At 40.6% G+C, this 27,674-nt stretch overlaps 3 protein-coding genes across 3 annotated transcripts; 2 read left to right on the forward strand and 1 right to left on the reverse strand.

Annotated features, from left to right (window-relative positions):
* The first annotated feature begins 393 nt into the window (after positions 1-393).
* Positions 394-9,220, forward strand: LOC114843500 (uncharacterized). The gene is made up of 6 exons (XM_029130102.3): positions 394-1,050; positions 4,070-4,175; positions 4,827-4,894; positions 4,980-6,951; positions 7,056-7,211; positions 7,798-9,220. The coding sequence occupies exons 1-6, from the start codon at positions 493-495 to the stop codon at positions 8,037-8,039; spliced, it is 3,102 nt and encodes a 1,033-aa protein (XP_028985935.1). The 5' UTR covers positions 394-492; the 3' UTR covers positions 8,040-9,220.
* A 1,156-nt stretch (positions 9,221-10,376) lies between these two features.
* On the forward strand, positions 10,377-16,688 carry LOC114843508 (zinc finger protein 260-like). Its single transcript, XM_029130113.3, has 3 exons — positions 10,377-11,009; positions 11,501-13,337; positions 14,248-16,688. Exons 2-3 carry the CDS (start codon positions 12,804-12,806, stop codon positions 15,877-15,879), a joined length of 2,166 nt encoding a protein of 721 aa, XP_028985946.1. The 5' UTR covers positions 10,377-11,009; positions 11,501-12,803; the 3' UTR covers positions 15,880-16,688.
* Positions 16,689-21,392: 4,704 nt separating this feature from the next.
* LOC114866532 (NLR family CARD domain-containing protein 3-like) lies at positions 21,393-27,000 on the reverse strand. Its single transcript, XM_055502233.1, has 6 exons — positions 26,877-27,000; positions 24,922-26,710; positions 23,031-23,204; positions 22,501-22,674; positions 22,174-22,220; positions 21,393-22,054 (listed from the first exon to the last, which is right to left on the reverse strand). Exons 1-6 carry the CDS (start codon positions 26,998-27,000, stop codon positions 21,525-21,527), a joined length of 2,838 nt encoding a protein of 945 aa, XP_055358208.1. The 3' UTR covers positions 21,393-21,524.
* Positions 27,001-27,674: the final 674 nt, after the last annotated feature.

A 27,674-nucleotide genomic window follows, 5' to 3' on the forward strand; every position in this document is an offset into this window, starting at 1 on the left:
AGGGTGCCACCTTAAATCTCACCTAGGGTGCCAAACTGGGCCGGGCCTGTTTATTCTTATGTACGTAGTTTATTGGTGTTCAAAGATTTTTTTACTTGAAATTAGCTCAAACTCAGACTGCGAAGCTGCTGACTGTAAAGAAACTTGACACTTGTATATTTGTATACATATGCATTTATAATACTTTCAGCTATTTTCAATCCTCCCGTCTATACTATGTCAAAGATAATATAAGATAAAATAAGAAAAAAAAACTAGTAACCATTAATGTCATGTCACTGGTTAAACCGTTATCATTTCGGTAAGAGGGTGTGAGAGGTGAAGGGTACGGTAGGTGGCGGTAGTGGAACTTTAAGGATCAAAGTCGCAGCAAAACACTAAAGAAGAAGAAAAAGAACACCACTGAAGAAGATGAAAATGAGTCGGGACTGCGTGAGATCTGGTGTGTTTGTTTCGACATCGTAGAGGCTGCAGTCAGAGCAGAAAGACAAAATGGATCAGTACGAACTCGAAATGAAAGAAGAGGACGCGGACATCTATCAAGACCAGAACAAGAGCGATATGGAGTTTCAGGACCCGAGTTTAACGGAACAGGACCGGTCCATTAGCGAAATAAAGAAGGAGGAACAGGACCGGTCCACTAACGGAGTAAAGAAGGAGGAACAGGACCGGTCCATTAGCGAAATAAAGAAGGAGGAACAGGACCCGAATTCAACCAATCAGGACCTGTCCACTAGCGAAATAGAGAAGGAGGAACATGACCGGTCCACTAACGGAGTAAAGAAGGAGGAACAGGACCGGTCCACTAGTGGAATAAAGAAGGAGGAACAGGGCCGGTCCACTAACGGAGTAAAGAAGGAGGAACAGGACCGGTCCACTAACGGAGTAAAGGAGGAGGAACAGGACCCGAATTTAACCGAGCAGGACCAGAGTTTAACCGAGCAGCACCGGTCCACTAGTGGAATAAAGGAGGAGCAGCAGGACCGGTCCATTAGCGGAGCTGAGGAGGAGCAGCAGGACCGTGACCACGCTGGTCCCACAGATCAACAGGTCGGTGCTGTTTCACCGCTAAAAGCGACACTAATGCAAAGATGTGGATGTTGTGACAGAGGAAAAGCAGGTGTGTGGACACATAAGAATAAGAAAGCCTTTTATTGTCCCGCAACAACAGCACGATAAAGCACAAAACAGATTAAAAGTTCAGAAAACGTAAAAGTTACAGTACAGTACAACTCTATAACGGAGTAAGTGTGGTGCCATTAGAAAGATTATTGTATATTCTAGAAATATTGCACAGAGGAAATTTTTGTACATAACCAATGATGCAATGGGTGAGTTATGGACTGGGAGTTAATTTGCAGTTACACACTTTCAGATGGATGCAGACACACTTGGATGGATGGATGGATGGATACATCTTTATTGTCACTGCACAACGTATAGTTGACAATATAAAATGACAAAATAATCAATAGCACAGCAAACAAGAAACAAATAAATTCAATTTAATTAATTCAATTCAATAATTTATATAGCCCTAAATCCCAACAAGGTTATTTTAAGGCACCTTACAAGGTAAGACCTTGCACCACTAAGCACAACAAATCCCACATACAGCGAGCCTTTAATTATAATTTGATAGCAACAGTGGAGAGGAAAAATTCCCTCTCTAACAGGGAAGAAACTTGCCCATCACAGACACAAAGCACTGAGTCCAATTATACGAGAGAGCGTGAGAGCGATGGAGGTCTTGAAGATAAGAAGGAGCTTTATCATTAAGTACTTTGTAGGTAAGTAGTAGAATTTTATATTCTATCCTACATTTTACAGGCAGCCAGTGCAGAGAAGCTAAAGTAGGAGAAATGTGATCTCTCTTTCTAACTCTAACTTTTGAATTAGCTGGAGGCTTTTGAAGGAGCTGTTAGCACATCCCATGGGTAAGGAGTTCCAGTAGTCCAGTCTGGAGGTAACAACAACATGAAATATGAATCAGTTTCTCTGCATCACTCTGAGAGAGGATGCTTCTAATTTTAGCTATATTTGTAAGATAAAAATAGGCGGTTCTGGAGATTTGTTTAATGTATGATGTAAAAGAGAGGTCCTGGTTTAAGAATACAATAGAATAGATTACATTTATTGTCCTGCAATGGGGAAATTACCAAGATGACACCAAGGTTCCTCACAGTAGAATCTGAACCTAATGTTATGCCTTCCAGGGTGGCTGTCTGACTCAATAGTGTCTCTCTCTGATTTTAAGCCCAACGATAGGAATTTTAGTTTTATCTGAATTTAGTTGAAAAAATATGGGGACATCCAGGATTTTATGTCTTTTAAACAACTTCATTTCATTTCAAAGACATTTACAGTTGAGTATCATCTGCATAAAAATAAAAAATTATAGAATGCTGCCTAATAAAATCACCTAGAGGGGACATGTATTGGACCAAGCACAGAACCCTGCGGTACTTCAAAGCTAATCTTTGTGCAGATGGAGGATTTGTTGTTAATATGAACAAACTGGAATCTGTTCAACAAATGGAATTCAAACCATCCCAGTGCTGTTTCTTCAATTTCGATACTATGTTCTAATCTCTGTAATAGTATATTATGATCAGTTGTATCAAATGGAGCACTAAGATCTAACAGGACAAGGACAGAGAACAGACCATTGTCTGAAGCTAAGAGAAGATCATTAGTGACTCTAACCAAAGCTGTTTCTGTGATGTTTTATGATGTTTTCTAAATCCTGACTGAAAATCTTCGTACAGGTTATTCCCACTCAGGTGGTCAGATTGTTTAGCGATTATTTTTTTAAGAATCTTAGAAATAATGGGTCAATTTGAAATCAGCCCATAGTTGGCTAGTTCTTCAGGGTCCAGAGTAGGTTTTTTCAATAAAGGTTTGACCACAGCCATCTTAAAAGCCTTTGGTACATAGCCTATTAGTAAAGATTGGTGGATTTGATTTAATATGGACGAGCTGCTTAAAGGTATAACTTCTCTGAGTAATCTGGTTGGGATTGGGTCTAAAAGACAAGTGGATGACTTGGAAGAGTGAATTATTGACGTTAACCCCATATGACTTATGGGGGAAAAGCTCTCTAAGTAGGACAAAGGACTAAGGTAAATTTATTAAAGTTGTTGGATCTAGACAGTGATTTCTGTCATTTGGAGGAATGTCTTCCCTAATGGTAATAATTTTATTAGTAAAGTCATTGATGCTGAGATTTAAGGGTATAGTAGGCTAGAGGAATAGTATGTTCTTCTAGCAGCACAAAGTGCTTTTTAATATATTATTAGACTGTCCTTCAATGTTATGCAGTTTACATTTATTTTGTTGGAACCCCTCTGCCTTTCTAGTATTCTGGTCCTGGGATTAGACTCGGTCTCTATGCGATAACTAAGACTAAGAGAGGGTGGCGGCTGTAAAGAACATGCAGAGAAGCGTACAAGACTGCGACTCTGCGTCCTGGGCTCCACTCTGGTTTGTCACAGCGTAGGGAGACTAAGCAACATGGCCATGTTACTAGAGAGCAGAGAGGCTCCATCAAACATAGGATGGACGCTGCTCCAATTAGCTATAAAGCCCACATCGTTTGCTGGACACCACCTAGACAACCAATGGTGGAGTGAGGACAGCCAGCTATACATTTCATCGCTGGTCACAAATGAATGTTATATATATATATATATATATATATATATATATATATATATATATATATATATAGACATATATATATATATATATAGACATATATATATATATAGACATATATAGACATATAAAGAGTTGTTGTTCCAATAATGTTATGTAGTGTATGTTGTTATTATAAGGCAGCTGGTTAAGGTGTGTGTGTGTGTGTGTGTGTGTGTGTGTGTGTGTGTGTGTGTGTGTGTGTGTGTGTGTGTGTGTGTGTGTGTGTGTGTGTGATGAAATGAAATGAATGACGTGTGTTTTTCTGGTGTTACTCCTGACTATGGTAGATAATGTAAGTGTGAACTGTATAACTGCATAAGCAGTCTTAAACATTCAACATTATGACTTTTGAAATGTTTCTGTTGCACAGTGCAAAAGACACCAGCCGGTGTTTACAACAATGTCATCTGTGGAAAAGTGTGTGCGGTGTGTAGGACCAGTTTCTTCTCTTAGATGGCTGGGTTACAAATGCAAAGGTGGGTTTTTGAATTTACAGTCTTTAGTAAAGGGTAACAGATGGACATTTGTGCTCCTAGTTTTTTTTTTTTTTTTTAATCATGTAAACGTTGCTGCAATTAATACATTTAGCTTTTATACAGGTAGCTTCTAGCTTCACATAGGTAGCTCCAGCATACTGTACTTTACAAATTACTTAGAACAGCTAATATTAGCCTGCTCAGTAGGCAGATAATCAAAATAATTGAGTTAAGGTGTGGACACAGATATTGCATAGTTTACAGTATAAGACAGTTTTCATCACATACTTTAAACTTCTTTGTTCTGTTTGACTTCACAGAGCCCACGTATCTATTAATGCAGTTAATTTGGAAGAGCATATGAAATACCTTTTTGTGTTTATTATTTTAGATTGTCCTTACTCTGTACAATGTTCTGAAATAGGATGGAAGTGTAATTACTTGACTTATAGTAAATTGAATCATTTAAATAGAGCTAAATCTGATTTTAGAGTTCTGTATTTGTTGTGATTAAAAGGACCTGTTAAAAATGGGTTAACGAAATAATCTAAATTCTGCATTGTAATTTGCTCAAAGTTTTATGGTTCCTTAATTAACATCAATGGTGGGAAATGTGAGTTGGATGGATGAAATAATTGTTTATTTTTACAGTTTGCTTAGAAGTCTGGCACAAATCCTGCTTTGGACAAACTGAAAATGAAAACCTTGAAGATTTGTATGTAAGTATCCACCTAATTGAATACCTAGTTAGTTGATTCAACATATATAAGTTGTCTCCTGAAATTTATTCAATTCATGTTCCAGAAACTGCAATTATTCGACGATGACCTGACCTCCGATGGTAGTGGAACAGCAGATGAGGATGAGGACTCATCTGAAGAGGAATACATTCCAGATTCTGAGGCATCAGAAGATTGTGATTCGGTTGCAAGTATGTCTGTTGCTTCTACCCCATCAAAAATTGGACCAGCTCAGACACAAGCAGTGGCCTCTGACACGAGCACCACAGAAGATGAAGTTTTCTTAAGTGCTGCAAAACCATGTAATTTAACAAGTTCTGATCAACAAAGGAATGATGGACAGAAGCACATCTTTACATCCACACCTGTTACTTCAAGTAGCATAAATTACTGTTACATTTGTGGTAAAGCACAGACAAAGTTTGCCCGGCATTTGAGAACGCACAAGACCCATGTTGAAATTGAGCGCATTTTCTCCCTTCCTAAGAAATCAAAAGTGCGCAAGAGACAACTAGAAAAAGTGCGAAACAGGGGAAATTTCCAACATAACGCTGAAGTTTTGCAGAGTGGAATGGGATCATTAAAGGTTAAGAGAAAAACAAAAACAGGTCATGCAATTGGGAAATTTATTCATTGCATGTACTGCAAAGGGTTGTACATTCGGAAGGAGCTTTGGAGGCATGTTAAAAGATGTCCAGAAAAGCCAGAAGTGGATGATTTGCTTAATGAGGTGACTGGGAAGAAAAAGGTATTGGGTTTTGCTTCAGCTGTGGAGTCTGGACCAATTCAGAAAATTTCTAGTGGAGTGTGGAAACTTCTTGGCGCGATGAGAGATGATGATGTTACATCAGTGGTCCGGAATGATGTCTGCATTCTTCAGTTTGCCCAATCTCTTTTTAATCGGCATGGTCAAGACACAACCAAATATGAATACATGCGACAGAAACTTCGAGAAGTGGGACGTTTGTTGCTGTGTCTCCGCAAAGATTTTTCTGTTCAAAACATTGAAGATGCCATTAGACCAGCAAACTTTCATAGAGTTATTGAAGGTGTCAAGAAGCTGTCCGGCTTTGATGAAGAGACTCATTCCTATCAAACACCAAGCTTGGCTTTAAAACTGGGACATATACTTAATAGAATTGCTGAGATTATCCACTGGAGAGCACGTATGGCAACAGATGAGAACCTAATTAAGTCTACGGAGACGTTTAAAAGGTTGTACCGTTCTAAATGGTCAGAGTTGCTGTCTCACAGTACGCCGAATACACTGAGTGATGCCAAGTACAACAAACCTTCAACATTACCATTTACTAAAGATGTGCAAAAGCTTCATCAGTACCTGGAGAAACAATCAGAAAGTGCTTTCTGCAACCTTAAAGAGAAGGCCACTCAACAAAACTATGCTAATCTTGCAAAAGTTACACTTGCACAAACTGTTGTGTTCAATCGAAGACGTGCTGGTGAGGTTTCAAAAATGCACCTGAAATGTTTTTTCGAAAGAGACCAAACAAATCTCCATGAAGATGTTGCAATGGGATTATCCAAAGTGGAACAAAGGCTCTGCAAATATTTCACCAGACTTGAAATTAAGGGTAAAAGGGGAAGAAAGGTTCCTGTTCTGCTGACTCCAAAGATGATAGATGCTTTGTCACTACTGACTGACAGTAGGTCCGAATGTTGTGTTAACGAAAAAAATGTTTTCCTTTTTGCAAGACCAAAGTCAATGAGCCACTACAGGGGACATGACTGTTTGCGTATTCACTCAAACCAGTGTGGAGCCAAGCACCCTGAATACCTCAGGTCAACTCAACTCCAGAAGCACGTGGCTACGCTCTCTCAAGTACTTAACCTGAAAAATAATGAACTTGATCAGGTAGCTGATTTTATGGGTCACGACATTCGTGTTCACCGGAATTTCTACAGATTGCCAATTCCAACAAAACAACTAGCCAAAATTTCAAAGATGCTTTTGTCAATGGAAAAAGGACAGCTTTCCAACATGCAGGGGAAATCCCTAGATGAAATTGAAATTGATGGTTTGTCTGCATTTTACATGAATAGCAGTTATAAATACATGCTTATGAGTAATAATTAGACTTTTATACAAATTTGATTACAGTAATGCATTTTTTTCACTTAGATGAAATCTTTGCAAGCGACAGAGAGAAAAAAACGAAAAAAAGAGAAGGTGAAGTGGATGATGACCATGCTTTAGCTGCTTCAGAAGTGGACTCAGGAATATGGCCTAGTGAGCCAATGGACTCCAAAGAGCAGGGTGGTGAAGACAGCACTATCGGTAGGTAACTGTACACTTTATATTTAGAGATCTGATAATATAATTGTTGCGGTTTAAAAATATAAGTTACAGGTAAGTAAGTTATAAGTTTTGTGTTTAGCAAAAACATCATTGTCCTCAATCAGTAACAAACCAGTCACACTGCAGCACTGTTGTTATATTATATGAATTGTTTTTCTAATATAATGACTAACTAACATAATGTAAAATTGCAATACATTACAGATTAACTCTTGCCATAAAAGGCACAGGTACTGTAAGTTGTGTACCCAGCCTTTAGCCCAGTTGACGGTGTGATTTCTTGGGTTTCTGCACTATGTTAGGACTTTCCATTGATTTATGTTTCTTTAACACTGTAAACATGCGCACACAATATTTATTCTTTTATTCTTTTTATTCATTTATTTAATTTACTTAATACCTAGGTTTTTTGCAGTTAATGTTATTGTTATTTTATTATCTATCTTATTGTTTTTGGCCATTGACTATTTCTGCTGCATACAAAAGAATTTTCCAATGAAGTTGTATTGTATCATAGTGCCTGTCGGTCTCAACGCTACTTTTAATGTTTTCCGTTTTTTAAAAGATGAAATTGCTGAGGAACCAAACCCCATGCGAAAGCCTAAAAGACTGTGGTCTAAAGCAGAGGTCACCGCTGTAATGCGACATTTTAAAGACCACGTACTGGAAGGAAGACGGGCAACTAAAAATGAATGCTGTCAATGCAAACGGGCCGAAGCCCCAGTGTTGGATGAAAGAACTGTCCAAAACATACGGGACTTTGTTAGAAACCGGGGTGTATCTGTAAAAAGAAAGTCACAGAAATAAGTGCACAAAGTAAATCCTAGACCTCTTATCCTGTCTAGTCCCAGTTACTGTACCAGTTGCCAGTTTTTGCTAAACTGATTTTGACCTATGCCTGTTTTTTGACCTCCTCCTGCTTACCCCAACCTGTACTTCTGCCTGTGTTTTTCTGTGTGCTGACCTGTGCCTGTTTGACCTGCTCTTCCTACCATTAAACCCATTGAACTTTGGTCCCATTGGTCCAGCACCTAACCCGTTCTGACACAAACAGTATTGTGGCAGTTGTTGCAATTCACAATTACGTTATGTCGCAACCTTTTAGTGAAGCTATGGTTGTTAAATTTTTATATGCTGTTAGGCATTTATTTAGCTATTCTTATCAATATAAGTAAATGAATGAATTGATAGGCCATTGATGGAGGGGGGATCTTTGTGTTTTGTTTTTTTATTGGTTTTAATAAAGCTTTATGTTTTTACCTAAATATAATTTACATTAATTTAATTTTTATTTGAGATTTTATTTAAAAAGCTTACTCCTTGGTTAAAATAGTTAGAATACTGCTTATAAAATACTATGGTTTGTCAGATCTGTGTGTTTATGCTAATGTGTCAATCAAATATGTGACTGACATGTTCCTTTTAAAGACCTAACAATGTTGTTTAGATCTTGAAAACGACATAAAACAGTTGACCTCTAGAACCATCATAGGGTCAGATTGTTGTGTATGAAGTTCTGTAGGGTTTATCTGTACTCTAAAGTAAGATGAATTTTTTCAGATTTTTTGCAGTATTTTAATTTTACTCCTGTAGTTCTAGGACCATAGAAAATCATAGTGTGTAAACCATAACCGGGCGGGTTTTCAGAAATTGTACTTGTATACCTCAGAGACCCGTATAGGTGTGTGCGCATGTGTGTATGCAAAGCAGCGACTAGATTTAAACCCACAACCTTGGTGTCACCAGCACCAACTTAAAGATAACACAGTAAAGTAATACACAATAATTAGAAAAGAGAAGATGAGATGAGATGAGATGTAAAACAGGACATGAGGACAGCAATGAAACATTAGAATGCAGAGTACATTGCCCTCAGGAGTAACACACACAGGCACACACACACACTGAAAGAATAATGTGAAACACAGATAATAATAAAGAACAAAGATCACCAGGGTCACCCCCAGTGTCTTTGTGTGGCGTGTACACATTCTCCTATCGTCTCTGGGTTTTCTCCAGGTTTTCCCATTTGATCCCACAGGCCCAGTTGAGGGGGAACAAGGAGTAAAAATAAAACAACAGGAAGCAGTTTTCAGAGTTATGAAACCTCTACTAATGTGCAAAGTCCAACTGCAAACAAGACAGCACTTGCCACACCAGACTGATCTGTAGCATTATGCTGTACTTAAAGCCTTTGTGCTTTAAGATCATATTAGCCTTATCAGTCAATCCTTTTCTGTTTTTAGATATTGGAGATCAAATGTGATTCAGCACCCAAATTTTGGGTCTTGCAGCAAAACAGATATTGTATCAGTATAACAGGCATGAAACAGGTGATGATGCTTCACGACAGAAGGAATGAATTGAAGATCTGTCATGAATGCACTTTTGCCTACGGCAGTCTGCTGTCATCCCACCGATGCACTTCCAGGGAAGGAGAGAGTGGACTCTTTCAAGTACCTGGCATGTGAACAATAAACTGGACTGGACTCATAACATGTTTGCACTCTACAGGAAGGGTCAGAGCAAACTCTACCTGATGAGGAGACAGAGTCTTTTGGAGTGAAGACCTTCTATGACTCTGTGGTGGCATCAGCCATCCTGTACGTGTGGTCTGCTGGGGCAGCAGCATCACAGTGAGGGACAGAAGGAGACTGGACAGGATCATCAAGAAGTCCAGCTCTGTCCTGGGCTGCACTATGGACACGGTGCAGGAGGTGGGAGACAGAAGGGTCCTGGCTAAACTGACATCCATCCTGGACCAGGACTCCCACCCACTGGAGGACTCACTGTCTGTTCTGGAGAGCAGCTTCAGTAACAGACTGATCCACTCTTGCTGTGTGAAGGAGGGCGCTGTACAGTACATCCAGGGGGAAATAGAGCAAAACAAAAGTTTAACTTCCACTGTTCTTAAAACTAGAGTTCAGAAAAGATGATCTGGGCTTATTTTTTATCTTATTTAGGTTAATTTAAATGCATAGCTGTGTGACTGGTGGCTTTCTGCGTTGTGTAGTGGCTTTAAGTATCGACTCACAGCCGGGATTTACGGTCGTCCAGTTTATTCTGATAACGGAAATAAAACACACATCAGTGTAAAAATCCGCCCTCTCTCCTACACCTAAAGGCAACGGACACATAACTGAAGTTAGCTTGATTAGTGCAACTTCAAGCTAGCGTCAACAAAACTAAACGAAAACCAGTCTGGAACCTAAAAGTATCGACATACATGTATACAAAGGTAATGACAGGGATAACAAATATTAACAATCTGAACAACACTGAATATAAATATATTGGACATATACATGTATATGTATATAAACATACTGTGGTACGTGAAACTGCACCCACCTCTCCGACGGAAGTCATGGCAGGAGAAAGTGAGGGGGTGCAGCCAACATTTATCCCCAATACAGAAAAAAAAACAAAGAAGAAGAAATAAAGAAGAGGGGCTCCAGTTCTGTGCTATCAGGTATTACATAAATAACTAGATTTAAGATAATATTATTATACAGTTCTAAGATCAGACTTTGTGTAATTATAACAATATAACCCGGTTACAATAGCAAGCCTACTAAGTAGTAGTAGTAGTAATAGTAATAATATTATAGCCTACTTGCCTAAAACGCCTCCCCTCTCAAATAATCCGACTTTACCTGCTACGTTTTTTGATGGCTCAACAACGTGTCACAACGTCCAAAACTGTCTGATGCCCAAGAGAGGAAGAAAAGAACAGAAGAGAAGGAAAAACTCAACAAAGACAGAGATAATGTCACGGTAAAGATTATACCAATCATATTATTTTGCTGTTTCCGTTAACAACTAGCATGGTTTGCTAATCAATTGCTAGCGCTATCTATCTGTTAACGTTGTCAGAAAATGTTATGGAAGCGCCTAGTTTTGAAAAATAGTAATGTAACAACCCCCATCACTCCTCCTCGGGCAAATCTGTAAATATTAGATCTATTCAGTAGGTGTTATACGGTTAATTGCATTGACATGGTTTTCCGACGTTTTCCCAGCTTGTAAAAGCTTTCTTTGCTTTCTGGCAATTAGCATTTCACTGTAATGACAATAAAATTGAAATTGTTGCTAATATTATAATTACTTATATAATTTGTATCAGAAAAGGTACATTGTATATTCTACAGTATAGTGTACATTATGCATGTATATCTAGGTTTTTCATTTATATTTCAGATTATTTTATTCTTAAAATCATATCTTTATTATTCGACTGGTGTCACATACGCCTCCTCTGTCTTCAGATGTGCTGCTGAGGTCCCACCGTTGCGAATCCTCCTGTCGCCTCCACGTCAGCAGCACAACCTAGCAGTGATGCAGCAGCATCAAGAAGCTGGCAGAAACTTGCACGTGGGTTGCTTTGAGAATCTCACTCTTCCTGTTACAGTGGCTGCTGCTGAAAGAAACTTCTCTAAGCTCAAACTGATCAAAACTTACTAATATGATCTACTTTGATGCAAGAACATCTCAGTGGCCATTATAAGCATAAACCATGTGGTCTCAAAGCAGTTGTCATATGACGCTGTTGTAGATGACTTTGCTGCAAGAAAACCTGGAGTGTAAAACTGTAGCAGGTTATGTGAGTTTGAGGAGGTAAAAGTGTAGTTTTTAAGTTAGGCAGTACCAAAAACACCACTCGACGTCTTTATAAGAAATTTTTATTATTATTTAAATCTTCGTATTTTTTGTGCCTAATCATTTCTTTAATATTTTATTTTGCACAGTGCCGCATTTATATTGGATTTTTTAGTTGATGTCACTTGGTAACACTTTTTATTTTAGGAGTATTAATAGGTACTTTATGTAAGCTATTATATTGTATTTCATATGTTCAGTTAACTTTTTTGTATTAGTTTCTTTAATTCTTTAGTATTTAGTAAGTATCTTGAATGCGCAATTGCTTAGTTAAATAAAAGAATGTCCAAGACAAAACCAATACGTTTCTTATCAGTATATACACTGGCAGTGAAATTTACTGCGATGCAACAGGGCGCCACCTGAAATCTCGCCTATAGGGTGCCAAACCGGGCCGTGCCTGTTTATTCTTATGTACGTAGTTTATTGGTGTTTGAATATTTTTTTTTTACTTGAAATTAGCTCAAACTCAGACTGCGAAGCTACTGACTGTAAAATAACTTGATGCTGTATATGTGTATACATATGCATTTATACATATATTACATGTCAGACCTGATAATACTTTCAGCTATTTTCAATCCTTCCTTCTATACTATTATGTGAAAGATAATATAAGATAACATAAGAAAAAAAAACTTTAATAGTCACTATTAATGTCATGTCACTGGTTAAACCGTTATCATTCAGGTAAGAGGGTGTGAGGGGTGTAGGGTACGGTAGGTGGCGGTAGTGGAACTTTAAGGATCCAAGTCGCAGTTAAACACGAAAGAAGAAGAACACCACCGAAGAACATGAAGATGAGTCGGGACTGCGTGAGATCTGGTGTCTTTGTTCCGCCATCTTAGAGGCTGCAGTCAGAGCAGAAAGCCGCTAACATATAGCGACCAAAATGGATCAGTACGAACTCAAATGAAAAAAGAGGACGCGGATGTTTTTCAAGACCAGTGCAAGAGCGATATGGAGCTTCAGCACCCGAGTCTAACCGAGCAGCACCGGTCCACTAGCGAAATAAAGGAGGAGGAACAGGATCCGAGTTTAACCGAACAGGACCCGAGTTTAGCCGAGCAACACCGCTCCACTAGCGGAGTAAAGGAGGAGAAACATGATCCGTGTTTAACCGAACAGGACCCGAGTTTAGCCGAACAACACCGGTCCACTAGCGGAATAAAGGAGGAGCAGCAGGACCAGAGTTCAGCCGAGCAGCACCGGTCCACTAGCGGAATAAAGGAGGAGGAACAGAACCCGAGTTTAACCAAACAGGACCGGCCAACTAACCGAATAAAGGAGGATGAACAGGACCCAAATATAAATGAGCAGGACTTGAGTTTAACCGAGGAAGACCGGTCCATTAGTGGAATAAAGGAGGAGCAGCAGGACCGGTCCATTAGCGGAGCTGAGGAGGAGCAGCAGGACCGTGACCACGCTGGTCCCACAGATCAACAGGTCGGTGCTGATTCAGCGCTAAAAGCGGCTCATAGCGACACTAATGCAAAGATGTGGATGTTGTGACAGAGGAAAACCAAGTTGCAGATGTGTGGACACATAACAATAAGAAAACACCAACTAAATAAAGCTGCTTCTGATTATACTATAATATATTTACTCTGTTGTGCTCTGTGTCATGGGCATAGCCTCTGTTGGGCTGTTACATTGTAGCTAACACAAAGAAAGAAGGAATTTGAGGCAGGACGAGGAGTTGCAAACAGCAGGGGAACTCCGAGCCTTAAACCCAATATATTGAGATTTAATTTACAAAACTCAGTTAACTTTAAAAGTTGGTGCGTTGTTAATTTAATTATAGAATTAATAATTTAATTAATAATTTAATTATTTACCTATAAAGGAGCAGGCAGGTAAAGGACGTCTGTCCTTTGCAAACTACTATATCCTGTACCTTTCTGTCTTCATAACAGGTGTGCAGATTTACTGATTAACTTTTTACAGTTCTTTTACAGTTTCCACTTTGTGTATATTTAGTCACTATATGTAAATTATATTGCATGTGTAAATTGTAGAGAGCTGCTGAGGCATCATTTTAGATATTTTTACATATAAAGAGATATTCATCCTTAAAGTGCTTTTTTGTTTAACAAAATCTTTAGCTTGTGTTATTCATAACTTTTCATCAGTAACACATACACTAATTTCACACATTATATTATTATTATATATTATTATACTAGGTTATATTATTATAACCTAGAAAAAAGGCCTAGGATCTAAAAGGTTGGGTAATTTTCTACACCTGCTCTAAATCATTGCAGTTCCCTTACCAGACTGTTATCTTACTGGTAGAAATGCTCTCTATTGAACTGTCTCCTAATTTTCTCCTCATTTGTGTCTGTCTCTGTAGGAACACAGAGGCAGAAGAGCTTCAAAGCTGTGTCGTTGTCAGAAGTGTAACCAGACCTTCACCAAACCATCAGAGCTAAAAAAACATAAAAAAGTTCACTCTGAAAAGAAAACATACAGCTGTGACCAGCGTGGCAAAACCACCTCTGCGAAAAGTAACTTAAAGACCCATAATCAAATTTATACTGGAGAAAGCCCATACACATGCACTGCATGTGGAGCAGATTTCCACGGGTCAAAGAATTTAAAAATTCACTATTGTGTTCACACTGGAGAGAAACCTCACTCATGTGAACAGTGTGGAAAAGCATTCTCTCGCCTCAGTAGCTTTCTGACACACCAACGTGTTCACACTGGAGAGAAGCCTTACTCATGTGAACACTGTGGAAAATCTTTCTCTCACAGCAGTACTTTAGTGAGACACCAGCGTGTTCACACTGGAGAAAAACCTTACTCATGTGAACACTGTGGAAAGCCGTTCTCTTGTCTCAGTTATTTATGGGCACACCAGCAAATTCACACTGAAGAGAAACCTCACTCATGTGAACAGTGTGGAAAAGCATTCTCTCGCCTCAGTAGCTTTCTGACACACCAACGTGTTCACACTGGAGAGAAACCTCATTCATGTGACCAGTGTGGAAAAGTGTTCTCTCAGCTCAGTAACTTACTGGCACACCAACGGATTCACACTGGAGAGAAACCTCATTCCTGTGAACAGTGTGGGAAAGCGTTCTCTTATCGCAGTAGTTTACTGGCACACCAACGTGTTCACAATGGAGAGAAACCTTATACTTGTGAACAGTGTGGAAAAGCATTCTCTTGTCTCGATTATTTACGGGCACACAAGCGTCTCCACACTGGAGAGAAACCTCATTCATGTAAACAGTGTGGGAAAGCTTTCTCTCAACGCAGTAGTTTACTGGCACATCACCATGCTCACACCGGAGTGAAATCTCATTCATGTGAACAGTGTGGAAAAGTGTTTTCTTTTCTCAGTAATTTAACGGCACACAAACGGATTCACACTGGAGAGAAACCTTATCCATGTGAACAATGTGGGAAAGCGTTCACTTGTCGCAGTCATTTACGAAGACACAAATGTGTCCACACTGAAAAGAGCCCTCACTCATGTGAACAGTGTGGAAAAGCGTTCTCTTGTCTCAATTATTTACGGGCACACCAATGGGTTCACACTGGAGTGAAATCTCACTCATGTGAACTGTGTGGGAAAGCTTACTATCAACGCAGTAGTTTACTGGCACATCTCCGCCTTCACACCGGAGTGAGATCTCATTCATGTGAACAGTGTGGAAAAGTGTTCTCTTGTCTCAGTACCTTACTGACACACCAACGGATTCACACTGGAGAAAAGCCTTACTCATGTGAACACTGTGGAAAAGCTTTTTCTCGCAGCAGTAGTTTGCTGAGACACCAAAGTGTTCACACTGGAGAGAAGCCTTACTCATGTGAACACTGTGGCAAAGCTTTCTCTCGCAGCAATATTTTAAAGGCACACCAACGTGTTCACACTGGGGAGAAACCGTATTCATGTGAACACTGTGGCAAAGCTTTCTCTCGCAGCAGTAGTTTATGGGCACACCACCGTGTTCACACTAGAGAGAAACCCCGGTAATGTGAAAACTGGAAGAGCATTCTCTATCAGTAGTTCTTTGCTGCTACAGCAACATGTTCACACTGGAGAGAAACCTCACTGGCGTGAAAAGTGTGGAAAAGTGTTTTCTTGCCTCAGTTTTCTCACTGGCCAAAGACCCAATTTATGTGAAAGCTGTGGAAAAATATTTTCTTATCCATCCAACTTGGTAAAGCACCAACTAATTTATCTGTCAAATTAGGACATGTTCATCCATCATATGAATGTTCCAGAACGTCTAAAAATTGGATTTTGCATAAGCGGTCTTCTTTAAATGATTTCAGTTGTTTCACTGTTTGTTGCTTTACAACGTTCCACTTTGTAGAAACCTGTGGCAAATACATTGGAACCATCAAAGAACACCAATTTGTTCAGTAGACAGAATACTTTAATTTGGTGTAACAATGGTTAATATGCACCAAAGACTCATTGAGTTACAAGATGTCCTGTTTAATTTCAAAGGAACGAAACAAAGAAACAAACAGCAAAATTCTATGGTGGAAAAGATAAGTGTCCACTCTGTGTTGTGGAATAATACATGTCTTAAAGCTAAAAAAAGTGATATGTTCTTCTGTTAATTCTGTTTAATGCGTGCATGTCGAATAGTTACGCACACCAAATATATGTTTCACCCACTTTTTTATATCACTTTTTGAATTAGTTCTTAGTTTTCTCTCTGCTCGCTTTCTTTTAGACATCTTACTTTTTAATTTTCTTGATTTTTGTAACTACCTTTTAACATCATCTGTAAGCAAACTTAGTTTTTTCAAAATAAAGTCATGCCAAACTACTGTAATCATATTTTATTAACTATTTTGAGTGAGTTATATTTTCAATACTGGCGGCCCATCTAGTGTTTCTGACCTGACTCTTAATATAGTGATTTAGGCCTGTCTAGCTGAGTAAGAAACCTCATCTGACAAGGCAAAAGCACCCGGCCACAGCAAGGCCACGTTTTTCTTGATTGATTGAGTCTGATGTCCCAAATAGCTGCTGGCAAAAGCGAGCTTTCCTAAAGAAAAACGTCATTTTTTCAGTATGCTTCATCTTTTTACATCTTTTTTGTAGCATCCACACTCTACATCTGGACAGAGGTGATGTTAACTCATTTATAGACATGGTTTTCTGGTGAGACAGTCTCCTCTAACACATTCCCCAATATAAAGAACACAAAGACCCTTGCTCCTACAAGGAGGAACTGTTGCTTAAAACAAAACACACGTTTCCCGAATTCCAGGTTTGACATCAAAGACCGTGTACACACTTAGGTTGACAGAGACCTAACTCCTACCAGGATCCCTCTCTTCGTTATCAGTAACCAGACTCCAGAATGGTCTCAATAACTCTTACCAATGCTTCTTTCTCAAGCACTCCCAGCAGCCAAGGAGATCTAGGTTGTAAACCTGGAATGTGGACTCATCAGGAAGAGAAAAACTTTACGTACGATGAGCCACATTGCCCTGGAATGGTGGAAGCAACATGTGTCTTCATGGAACATTTCACCATGTGTTCCTTTGTGTGATCCATAGACATGGTAATTGATTTATGATGAAAGGTAACTCAACACTAAAATAATTTGATTACTAAATCCAAGGTTAATTCATGGCTAATGTAATAATTGTTATTTGTGTATATTTTTACTATTTGGTATTACATGATAATTAGACAATTTATCTTGCAATGATGTTTGTTACTGCATCATCAGAACCACACGAGACTTTGATAATCAAATGCATTTGATTAATCATTCTAAATGTTCATATTGATTTGAATGTTCGAATAATCGTTACATGTTTATTGTAATGGTGTGAGGGAACTTTGAGCTTGATGGATCCTGTGTTTATTTATTTTCTCCTTAGAGTTTACATCCTGCATTCCAGTAATTCTCAGTTTCAGAGTTTAGAGTTCTGCTCTTATTAAAACTGTTACTTGGAAATTGTGTTTTCTGATGGCATAACTGGGCTTGAACTGACAATCCACTGCTGCTCAAACTAAAGCCTTACCAACTGAGCCACCTGAGCACTATTTTCAGAAATGTTGAAGGAGTTGGTACTTTATTGCAAAAGCACAAACAACACCTTCAGATTCAGAATGTGCCATGTGTCACTTGGCCCTGGTTTAAAGAGAGAACTCCACCATGGCTTCCACTGCTGCTCATAAAAGTGTCAGCGACTCCATCAAGTCAAATAATCTGCAGCTGTCCTCCACCTTCTGCTGCTCTCGCTGAAGCAGCTGCTGCCTGGTCCACTGGACTGGTTCTGTTTCAGCGGCACCTCGTTCACAAGAGTTTAATACTGTTCCTGTTACACAAGCTTTATCTGCTGAAAAGTGACTGTTGTGATTCTGCATTGATAATCTTATCATTGTTAAGGCCTGTTTATACATTGTTTCTTTACAAACTAATTGTGGTCTGGTTATGAACAAATTATACTTTAGTGATAGATAGTAGGCCCCTGCTACAAATGTAAATGCAAATGGTTTGTAAATAGTCAAATTCAGATTTTTGTGCATCCAATTCCTTCTTATTTATTATTATTTATCTAATTTTATATTCAGCCTCCTTTACAGCTAATGTGCGGCTGCATCTACTCTTTTGGCAGCAATACCCGAGGTTTCAAAATAGCAGCTTGACTGTGATGCAGTACCTTAGATGGACTTAACATGTTCATGGGCTGAGAGGTGATGAAGAAGTTTCCTTTCCCTTTCTGCATCATAATCATCTATAGCTGCTAAATGCTCATGCTAATTTTCATAATATCCTTTGTTACAGCTTCCCAAGAGTCCACTTTGCGCCTTATAGCAGGAGAGGGTGTGTGACGCTGCCTTAATTCACTGAATGCCTTTGTTATGTTGTTCACTGTTTTTCCTAGATCATCAGCTATTTATGCTTAACATCTGACAGATCACTTTTTAAGTTTTCTCTATATACTCTCACTTAGCCTTTCCAATGTTCATAAATACATAGCAGTCTCTTCTCTTTTAGTCTGTACTTCAGACTGTTTGATATGTAAGCATTTTCTCTGTTGGCACATAGGGACACTTTGACCTGCAAAGTGCGGTTTGTGCATTTTGCTGCTTCATTAGCTGCATTCCATCACCTGGCAATTGATCCATTACTTCATTTGGTGACACATTTTCTGCCGTGGCGTCATGTCGTTATTCTTTAACGTCCCCAAAATAGGAGATGTTGATGAAGTGCATGATGAAGGAAGGCAAGATGAACAAAGATACATTCCTCATCATGGGATTTATCACCCCAAAAAGCCGACTAAGCTACGTGTTGTATTCATCTGCTCAGCAAAACATCATGGTACAAGTGTCAATGATCATCTACTTCAAGGACCGAAAGAAGTAATTCAGCTGGCACAGGAGGCCAGAGAGCTTTGCAGCAAAGGGTGTCTTTGTCTACACAAGTTTATCTCCAATAGCTTTACTGTTTTGGAAAGTACCCTTTCAGCGGAATGTGCTGTTAACATAAACACTAAAGACCTGACCTTCACAGACATGCCCCAAGAAAGAGCATTAGGCCTTTAGTCTTGCTGAATGTTTGTGCAAAATTTTATCATGGTCCAAAGCAGTTAGAGCAGTAGTACATCTAATCAGGAGAGCTAAATAAGTCAAGTCAAACGCACCTGCTTCAGTGAGTGAACGTAAAAGTGCTGAATGTGTAATAATCAAGGATGTGCACAGTCAAGTGTATGAAAAGGAAATAAAACTGTTAAGTAGAGGAAACCAACTTCCACGTCATAACAAACTGTACCAGTTAGACCTGTTCATTGACACAGATGGTCTCTTCAAGGTGGGAGGGAGACTTCAACAGTTACCGAAGAATGACTGTTTCAAACACCCTGTCGTCATCCCAAAGGAGCATCATGTAACCAAACTCATAGTGTCTCACTGCCATGACAGAGTCAACAAAATCATGTGACTTTGTGATGAATGTGCCCCATTCCAGTCATGCAGGAGGAGTGTGGGAGCGTCAGATAAAGACTGTTAGAAGTGTGTTGAATACCACATTATCGCTTGCTCATGACAAACTCAATGATGCTTCTTTAAGGACCCTATTCTATGAAGCCATGGCTATAGTGAACCTCTAACGGTGGATAACTTAAATGACCCTAACAGTTTAGAACCTCTAACTCCCAATCACCTGCTTCATGTGAAAACCAACACAGCGCTGCCTCCACCTGGCTCATTCCCACAGGAAGATCTATAAGAGACACCACCTCCACCCCCTACACAGTGTGCTGGCTGGACAGAGGAGCACCTTCAGCCAGAGGCTGATCAGTATTAGGTGTTCCACAGAACGACACCGGAGATCCTACCTACCAGTGCCACCAGTGTGTACAACTCCTCCTCCCTCCCCAACTCTAAGGGTTGATCTTCATCTGGGCAATAACACGTGTGATAAAACTTTAGTTAGTAATTAGATGTGAGTGCGTGTGTAGATGTGTTAACATTCTAATTTTTAATCTCCCTACTTTTTTGTTTGTACCTCCAACTGTGACAGCGATCAGTGTAAGCAAAATAATTTCCCTCTGGGATTAAAACGTTTTTTGACTCTGGAATCTTGGATTTAGTAACTACTACATTCATTCATTGTTAAACATCTGGTCAACATCACAGCTAAATCTGTTCAGTAGTATCTGCTGGAAGAAAGTTGAAAATCTTTGTGTGGAGTTGTCAAAAAATCCATTTGATCCGAGCTATCTTTAGCTAATGGCTGAACGGGGAGTTGTTGATCAGTGTTTGCTGGAAGAAGAGTTAATAAAGCTTCTCCTTCACATTGACACTTCAAATAAATTTTTTGATCAGACAGATCAAAAAATGAAAACAACTATTATATGAAGTTTACATCAAATTGTTCAACCTGATACAAACTAACAACAACTGACTTTGACTCTGATATAAGTTGGTCTTATAGTTTATTTTAAGTTTATTATAAAATGAGTCATTACTCTTGAACGACTGTAACGAAAAAAAATTGTTCTTTCTTATCCTATAGAGTTTTCATACAGTTTGTGCCTTGTTATGATCATCTTATATCTTATGTTCTCTTATGTCTTGCCATACATTAGTTTTTTATATTTGACGTTTCTCTCAGACTTCTCTATGGGTGTTTCTGCCTGACACTCCCTGTAAGTGGCTCCTGTACTAGAGAAACACCACATTATGACTCCTGAGTAAGAGTATGCATTTTGATCGGATGAGAGAGACATTCTAACCTGCACAGGGAAAGGGACAAAAGGCAGAAGCAGCTTAAGGATTTGAGGATCTTTTCATTACACCTTTGTGGTATATTCTGATCTCCCCAGCAGATTTGTGGTTTGTTGATGTGCTCAATCAACATCTATGTTTTCATTTGCTTCGCCCGTTACTTTCCTTATTTTTACAATAAATTACTCTTATGAACAGAACTGGTTCTGGACTTGAGCTGATGGCCAGACCTGGCAGGGGACTGCAAGCAGCACTTCTGCTGTTGGGACTTATCTTTAGGAGGAATCATTTAGAACTGGTTTGAAAAAATGATTTATTACATCAATGTGAGAACGAGACAGATAAGAACAGAGTAAACTATGCATGTTTGACAATGACAATATTTTTCCTACTGGATCACACTCTCATTACTACACGTCACACAGAGATAGGGAAGCACCAGACCACCAGACTGCAAACCCAGGATAGAGCGGTTCAGTGAATGTGGTGTTGAAGGTGTAAATGTGGATCAATTCATCAGAGGAGACACTGTAAAAGGACAGCGAACCAGCAGGATAGTCCACATACACTGAGACTCTGTGAGACACAGAGGACGAGATGGGTATTCGCTTGTTATTGTGTCTGACAAAAAAACCACTCTCATCACAATGAATGAAGGTCCAGGACTGATTGTTTCCTCCAAACCAATGGTTTTTACTGTCTCCTTTCCTTCTGATTCCTCTGTAACTCACTGATACATCTACCCCTCCTTTCCACTCAACCTCCCAGTAACAGCGACCAGTCAGTTCATTACTACACAGCAAGTAACGCAGCTGCTTAAATCTGTCTGGATGATCAGGATAAGACTGATCTTTCTTCACATATGTCACCTTCCTGTTGTTGTCAGACAGTTTTACTCCTCCGTTCACTGTGTTTGTGTCGATTGTGAGTTGACAGAAATCTGATGGAGAAAACAAGACACAATCCAGCCGCAGTTATTGATCTATCATCACTTTGATAATGATTCATGCCAGTTTGAAAATGGCTGAATGTTGCTGATCTCATTAAACACACACTTACACTTGCTTAGACCTGGTCTCATCCATTGGTCTCCACCAGGCTCCACCCTGAAAAGAGGAGGGGGTCAGAGACATGCAGACACGGACATTACATGGCTCTAATACACACTCCTAGACATTCAAAGCCTGTTTTGACCAGGCTGTCTGACAAAATCTTTTATTTAAAATTAACTTAAATTTATTTTCCAAGCCACCAGGAGCCACAGTATAAAGATGAACGAGCCACATGCTACTCCAGAGTTGCCGACAACTGCCCTAGACTTAGGAGTGTAACAATCTGCCTGTGTTAGTCTTTTACTGTTTGTTGTTACTAGTGTTCTCTTCATACCTGAGAGTGTCCAGTCTCCAGTGTGGATCCTTTAGTCCAGGAGACAACAACTTCTCTCCTAAGTCTCCTAGATGATTGAAGCTCAGGTCCAGTTCTCTCAGATGGGAGGGGTTGGAGCTCAGAGCTGAGGCCAGAGAAGCACAGCCTTCCTCTGTGATCAGACAACCTGACAGCCTGCAGACACACAACACCCAGAAGAGTTAATGGTGTGTTATTATACTCCACCATTTAATACAAACATTTACATTAGGGCATACAGTATGTGAACACTTCTAGATATCAATGTCTTATATCAACAATTGATTAACTTGTTCTTTAAGCATTTGATTAATTAAAAACACCTGTTCATGGTAATCAATAAAAGGTAGGTCGAAATGACCACCTTAACACCAAAGAAAGTCAATGAGTGAGGAAAATGCTTTCCTCAAGTTTAAAAACATAGACAAACGTGATTAAAGCAAACACATACAGTATATAAAACGTTTACCATAGAAGCTTTTTCTGTGGTATACAATCCTATAAATCCTAACCTGAGAGTCTCCAGTTTACAATGAGGGCTCTTCAGTCCATCACACAGTAGCTTCACTCCTGAATCCTGCAGGTTGTTGTTACTCAGGTCCAGTTCAATTAGACTAGAGGACTGAGAGCTGAGAACTGAGGACAGAGCTTCACAGCTTCTCTCTGACAGATTACACAAAGTCAGGCTGAAAGACAGTGATAAAGATGAAAACAGTTTTTTTTATGAACTTGTCATGACATTTAAATCAAACTCTAACCAAGTTATTAATCAGTCTAATTATACATATTACAAAGCACTTTTGACATTTGAAATATCCATCCATCCATCCATCCATCCATCCATCCATCCATCCATTTTCATCCACTTATCCGGGGACGGGCCGCGGGGGCAGCAGTCTGAGCAGTGAGTTCCAGACTTCCTTCTCCCTGGACACTTCCTCCAGCTCTTCCGGTGGGACCCAAAGACATTCCCAGGCTATTTGAGACACATAGCCTCTCTAGCATGTCCTGGGTCTTCCTCGGGGCCTCCTACCGGTGGGACATTCCAGGAACACCTCCCCAGGGAGGCGTCCAGGAGGCCTCCGAACCAGATGCTCGAGCCACCTCAACTGGCTCCTCTCGATGTGGAGGAGCAGCGACTCTACTCCGAGCTCCTCCCGGATGACAGAGCTCCTCACCTTATCTCTAAGGGAGCGCCCAGCTACCCTGCGGAGGAAGCTCATTTCAGCCGCTTGTATCCGTGACATTGCCCTTTCGGTCATGACCCAAAGCTCATGACCATAGGTGAGAGTAGGAACGTAGATTGACCGGTAAACTGAGAGCTTTGCCTTTAGGCTCAGCTCCCTCTTCACCACGACGGACCGATACACCGACCGCATTACTGCAGCCGCCGCACCGATCCGTCTGTCAAACTCACGCTCCTTCCTTCTCTCACTCGTGAACAAGACCCCAAGATACTTAAACTCCTCCACTTGGGGCAGTAACTCTTCCAACCTGGAGAGAGCAAACCACCTTTTTCCGTTTGAGAACCATGGCCTCAGATTTGGAGGAACTGATTCTCATCCCAGCCGCTTCACACTCAGCTGCAAACCGCACCAGCGCACGCTGGAGGTCCTGGCCTGATGAAGCCAACAGGACAACATCATCTGCAAAAAGCAGAGATGCTATCCTGTGGTCCCCAAACCAGACCCCCTCCGGCCCCTGGCTGCGCCTAGAAATTCTGTCCATAAAAATAATGAACAGAATCGGTGACAAAGGGCAGCCCTGCTGAAGTCCAACATGCACCGGGAACAGGTCTGACTTATTGCTGGCAGTGCGAACCAAGCTCCTGCTCCGGTTGTGCAGAGACCGTACAGCCCTTAGCAAAGAGCCCTGGACTCCATACTTCCGGAGCACCCCCCACAGGATGTCACGAGGGACGCGGTCGAATGCCTTCTCCAGATCCACAAAGCACATGTAGACTGGTTGGGCAAACTCCCACAAACCCTCAACCACCCTGCTGAGGGTATACAGTTGGTCCAGCGTTCCACGACCAGGCCGAATTTGAAATTTTGAAATATATAAAAGTAATTTAATCTGACCTGAGAGTCTCCAGTTGACAGTGAGGACTCTTCAGTCCATCACACAGTAGCTCCACTCCTGAATCCTGCAGGTCATTGTTACTCAGGTCCAGTTCTCTCAGACTAGAGGACTGAGAGCTGAAAACTGAGGACAGAGCTTCACAGCTTCTCTCTGACAGGTTACAGCCACATAAGCTACAATATTGTGATAAAAGGGAGATGACATTTACTGTGTTACACTGCAATTAAATCCAAAAGATGCATAAGAGAAAGGTGCATTCTTGGTTTACAAAGTGAATGAACAAAATTGAACATCACAAAAGTGTTTCTTTCATTCACTTACTCAGCTTTCTTGAAATCTTTGACCACTCCCAGCACAAACACAAGATCCTTCTCTAAAAAGCTTGATGAGTATTTCAGTGGCTTAAACACATCTAGGTCTTTCCCCGATGACACCACCATGAAGAACAGCGCTGACCACTGAGCAGGAGACAGTTTATTTGTGGAGACACTTTCTGACTCCAGGTACTGTTGGATCTCCTCCACTAGAGAACAATCATTCAGTTCATTCAGACAGTGGAACAGGTTGATGCTTTTCTCTACAGAGGGAGACTCTGAGATCTTCTTCTTGATGTACTGAACAATTTTCTGATTTGTATTTGAGTCATGTTTTGTATTTTTAACTAGGCCTTTCATGGCAGTCTGATTTGCTTGCAGTGAAAAACCCAAGAGAAAGCGGAGGAACAGGTCTAGGTGTCCGTTTGGGCTCCGTAAGGCCTTGTCCACAGCACTTTGATAGAAATGTATTGCTTTTGCTCTGAACACTTTAAACCAACAGCAAGTTGACTGTTGTTGTGACAGCAGATTGACTCCAGAGTTGATGAAGGTCAGATGGACATGAAGAGCAGCCAAAAACTCCTGAACACTCAGATGGACGAAGCAGAACACCTTGTGCTGGTACAGTCCTCTCTCCTCCTTAAAGATCTGTGTCAAAACTCCTGAGTAAACTGAGGCTGCTTTGATATCGATGCCACACTCTGTCAGGTCTGACTCATAGAAGATCAGGTTTCCTTTCTGCAGCTGCTCAAAAGCCAGTTTTCCAAGAGACTCAATCATCTTCTTGCTCTTTGGACTCCAGTGTGGATCTGTCTCAGCTCCTTCATCGTACTTGATGTTCTTCACTTTGGTCTGAACCACCAGGAAGTGGATGTACATCTCAGTCAGGGTCTTGGGAAGCTCTCCTCCCTCTCTGGTTTTCAACACGTCCTCCAGAACCGTAGCAGTGATCCAGCAGAAGACTGGGATGTGGCACATGATGTGGAGGCTTCGTGACGTCTTGATGTGGGAGATGATGGTTGTGGCCTGCTGCTCATCTGTGAACCTCTTCCTGAAGTACTCGTCCTTCTGTGGGTCAGTGAACCCTCTGACCTCTGTCACCATGTCCACACAGCCAGGAGGGATCTGATTGGCTGCTGCAGGTCGTGTGGTGATCCAGAGGCGAGCAGAGGGAAGCAGGTTCCCCCTGATCAGGTTTGTCAGCAGCACATCCACTGAGGTGGACTCTGTGACATCAGTCAGGGTTTTAGTTTTGTTGAAGTCCAGAGGAAGTCGACACTCATCCAGACCGTCCAAGATGAAAACAACCTGGAACTGGTCAAAGCTGCAGATTCCTGCTGCTTTGGTTTCAGTGAAGAAGTGATGAACAAGTTCCACCAAGCTGAACTTTTCCTCTTTCAGCACATTCAGCTCTCTGAAGGTGAATGGAAATGTGAAGTGTATGTCCTGGTTGGCTTTGTCTTCAGCCCAGTCCAGAGTGAACTTCTGTGTTAGGACTGTTTTCCCAATGCCAGCCACTCCCTTTGTCATCACTGTTCTGATGGCTCCATGTCTTCCAGCTGAGCCTTTAAATATGTCTTCTGGTCTGATGGTTGGTTCTGCTTTGTATTGATTCCTGGAGGCTGTTTCAATGCATCTGATCTCATGTTCATCCTTGACCTCTCCAGTCTTTCCCTCTGTGATGTAGAGCTCTGTGTAGATCTGGTTCAGAGGGACTGGGTTTCCTGATTCAGCGATGCCTTCAAACACACACTGGAACTTCTGCTTCAGCTGAGATTTTAGTTCCGCTTGACAACCTACAGCAGTAATATGAATATAATATGACTGAATGAATAAACAACAAGTTAGGAGTAGTACTAATAACATCAGTAAATCAGTTATAATAACGTAAATATAATATAAATGACCGAATATTTAAATAATACATAGCCCAGAGCCCAGTGTTTGTGTATGTACACTTACTGTTGTGCTGACAGTCATTCACATTCTCCTCCAGGTTTTGTTGGACAAACTCACTACTGGGAAACTCTGAGCTGTGCTGGTTCACTCTTTGGAGTAAAGAATAACCAAAATTAGTTTTTATCATGCCTGTTGAGAGCCTGTTCAATATGGTGCCTGGCATGGCTGCCTGGTTTGCTGCGCTTTTCTTCGTCATGTTTTATGTTTTAATTCTGTCTCTTGACACAGATCTTGAGGCTCTTTCTCCAGAGATGAGCTCTTGAACATCAGAGCTACAACCCCGTGGACTTAATCCCAACATGTCTTGCTTCTACTGTAGATTTACTGGCTAGTTTGACCAAGCAGGCGCGTAAGAGTAAGCGAATCCACGAGTGATTTTCTGCATCCTGTGTTTTGTGTTTCACGGAGAGGTGGCTGTGCGACCTCGTAGCAGACTCTGCGCTACAGCTGTGGGGGTTTCAACTGCACTGAGCAGACAGATGCGCAGAGCTTTCCAGCAAAACGAGAGGAGGCGGAATATGTTTCTACATTAACAGCGGCTGGTGCAGCATGTTTCAGACGTGTCTCAACTTAGTTTCCCTGGACCTCGAGATCTTCACCATCAACTGGAGCCCCTTTACTCCCTACGTGAGTTCTCCTCATTCTTCCTCGTTGGCGTTTACATCCGACGTGCGCTCTGCCCAGCGAGCGCTGGCTGAGGAGATTCTGAGCGTAGAACGAACAAAGTCCTTGGAGACTTTAATGAAACCAACCTCTCATCTGACCTCCCCAATACAAACGGTTCATCAAAGGTCCAACCAG

This window comes from Betta splendens, chromosome 2 (assembly GCF_900634795.4).
Source record: "Betta splendens chromosome 2, fBetSpl5.4, whole genome shotgun sequence".
Lineage (NCBI taxonomy): Eukaryota > Metazoa > Chordata > Actinopteri > Anabantiformes > Osphronemidae > Betta > Betta splendens.

What these genes read in the sequence shown, in the direction of transcription:
- LOC114866532 (XM_055502233.1), bottom strand. Translation starts at nt 27,000, where the DNA reads ATGATAAAAACTAATTTTGGTTATTCTTTACTCCAAAGAGTGAACCAG. An exon ending in GAATGACTGTCAGCACAACA is followed by an intron (nt 26,711 to 26,876) that starts GTAAGTGTACAT and finishes TTACTGCTGTAG; the next exon opens with GTTGTCAAGCGGAACTAAAA. An exon ending in AAAGATTTCAAGAAAGCTGA is followed by an intron (nt 23,205 to 24,921) that starts GTAAGTGAATGA and finishes ACTGTCTTTCAG; the next exon opens with CCTGACTTTGTGTAATCTGT.
- LOC114843500 (XM_029130102.3), top strand. Translation starts at nt 493, where the DNA reads ATGGATCAGTACGAACTCGAAATGAAAGAAGAGGACGCGGACATCTAT. An exon ending in GCTGGGTTACAAATGCAAAG is followed by an intron (nt 4,176 to 4,826) that starts GTGGGTTTTTGA and finishes TTATTTTTACAG; the next exon opens with TTTGCTTAGAAGTCTGGCAC. An exon ending in AAAACCTTGAAGATTTGTAT is followed by an intron (nt 4,895 to 4,979) that starts GTAAGTATCCAC and finishes TTCATGTTCCAG; the next exon opens with AAACTGCAATTATTCGACGA.
- LOC114843508 (XM_029130113.3), top strand. Translation starts at nt 12,804, where the DNA reads ATGAAAAAAGAGGACGCGGATGTTTTTCAAGACCAGTGCAAGAGCGAT. An exon ending in CTGGTCCCACAGATCAACAG is followed by an intron (nt 13,338 to 14,247) that starts GTCGGTGCTGAT and finishes CTGTCTCTGTAG; the next exon opens with GAACACAGAGGCAGAAGAGC.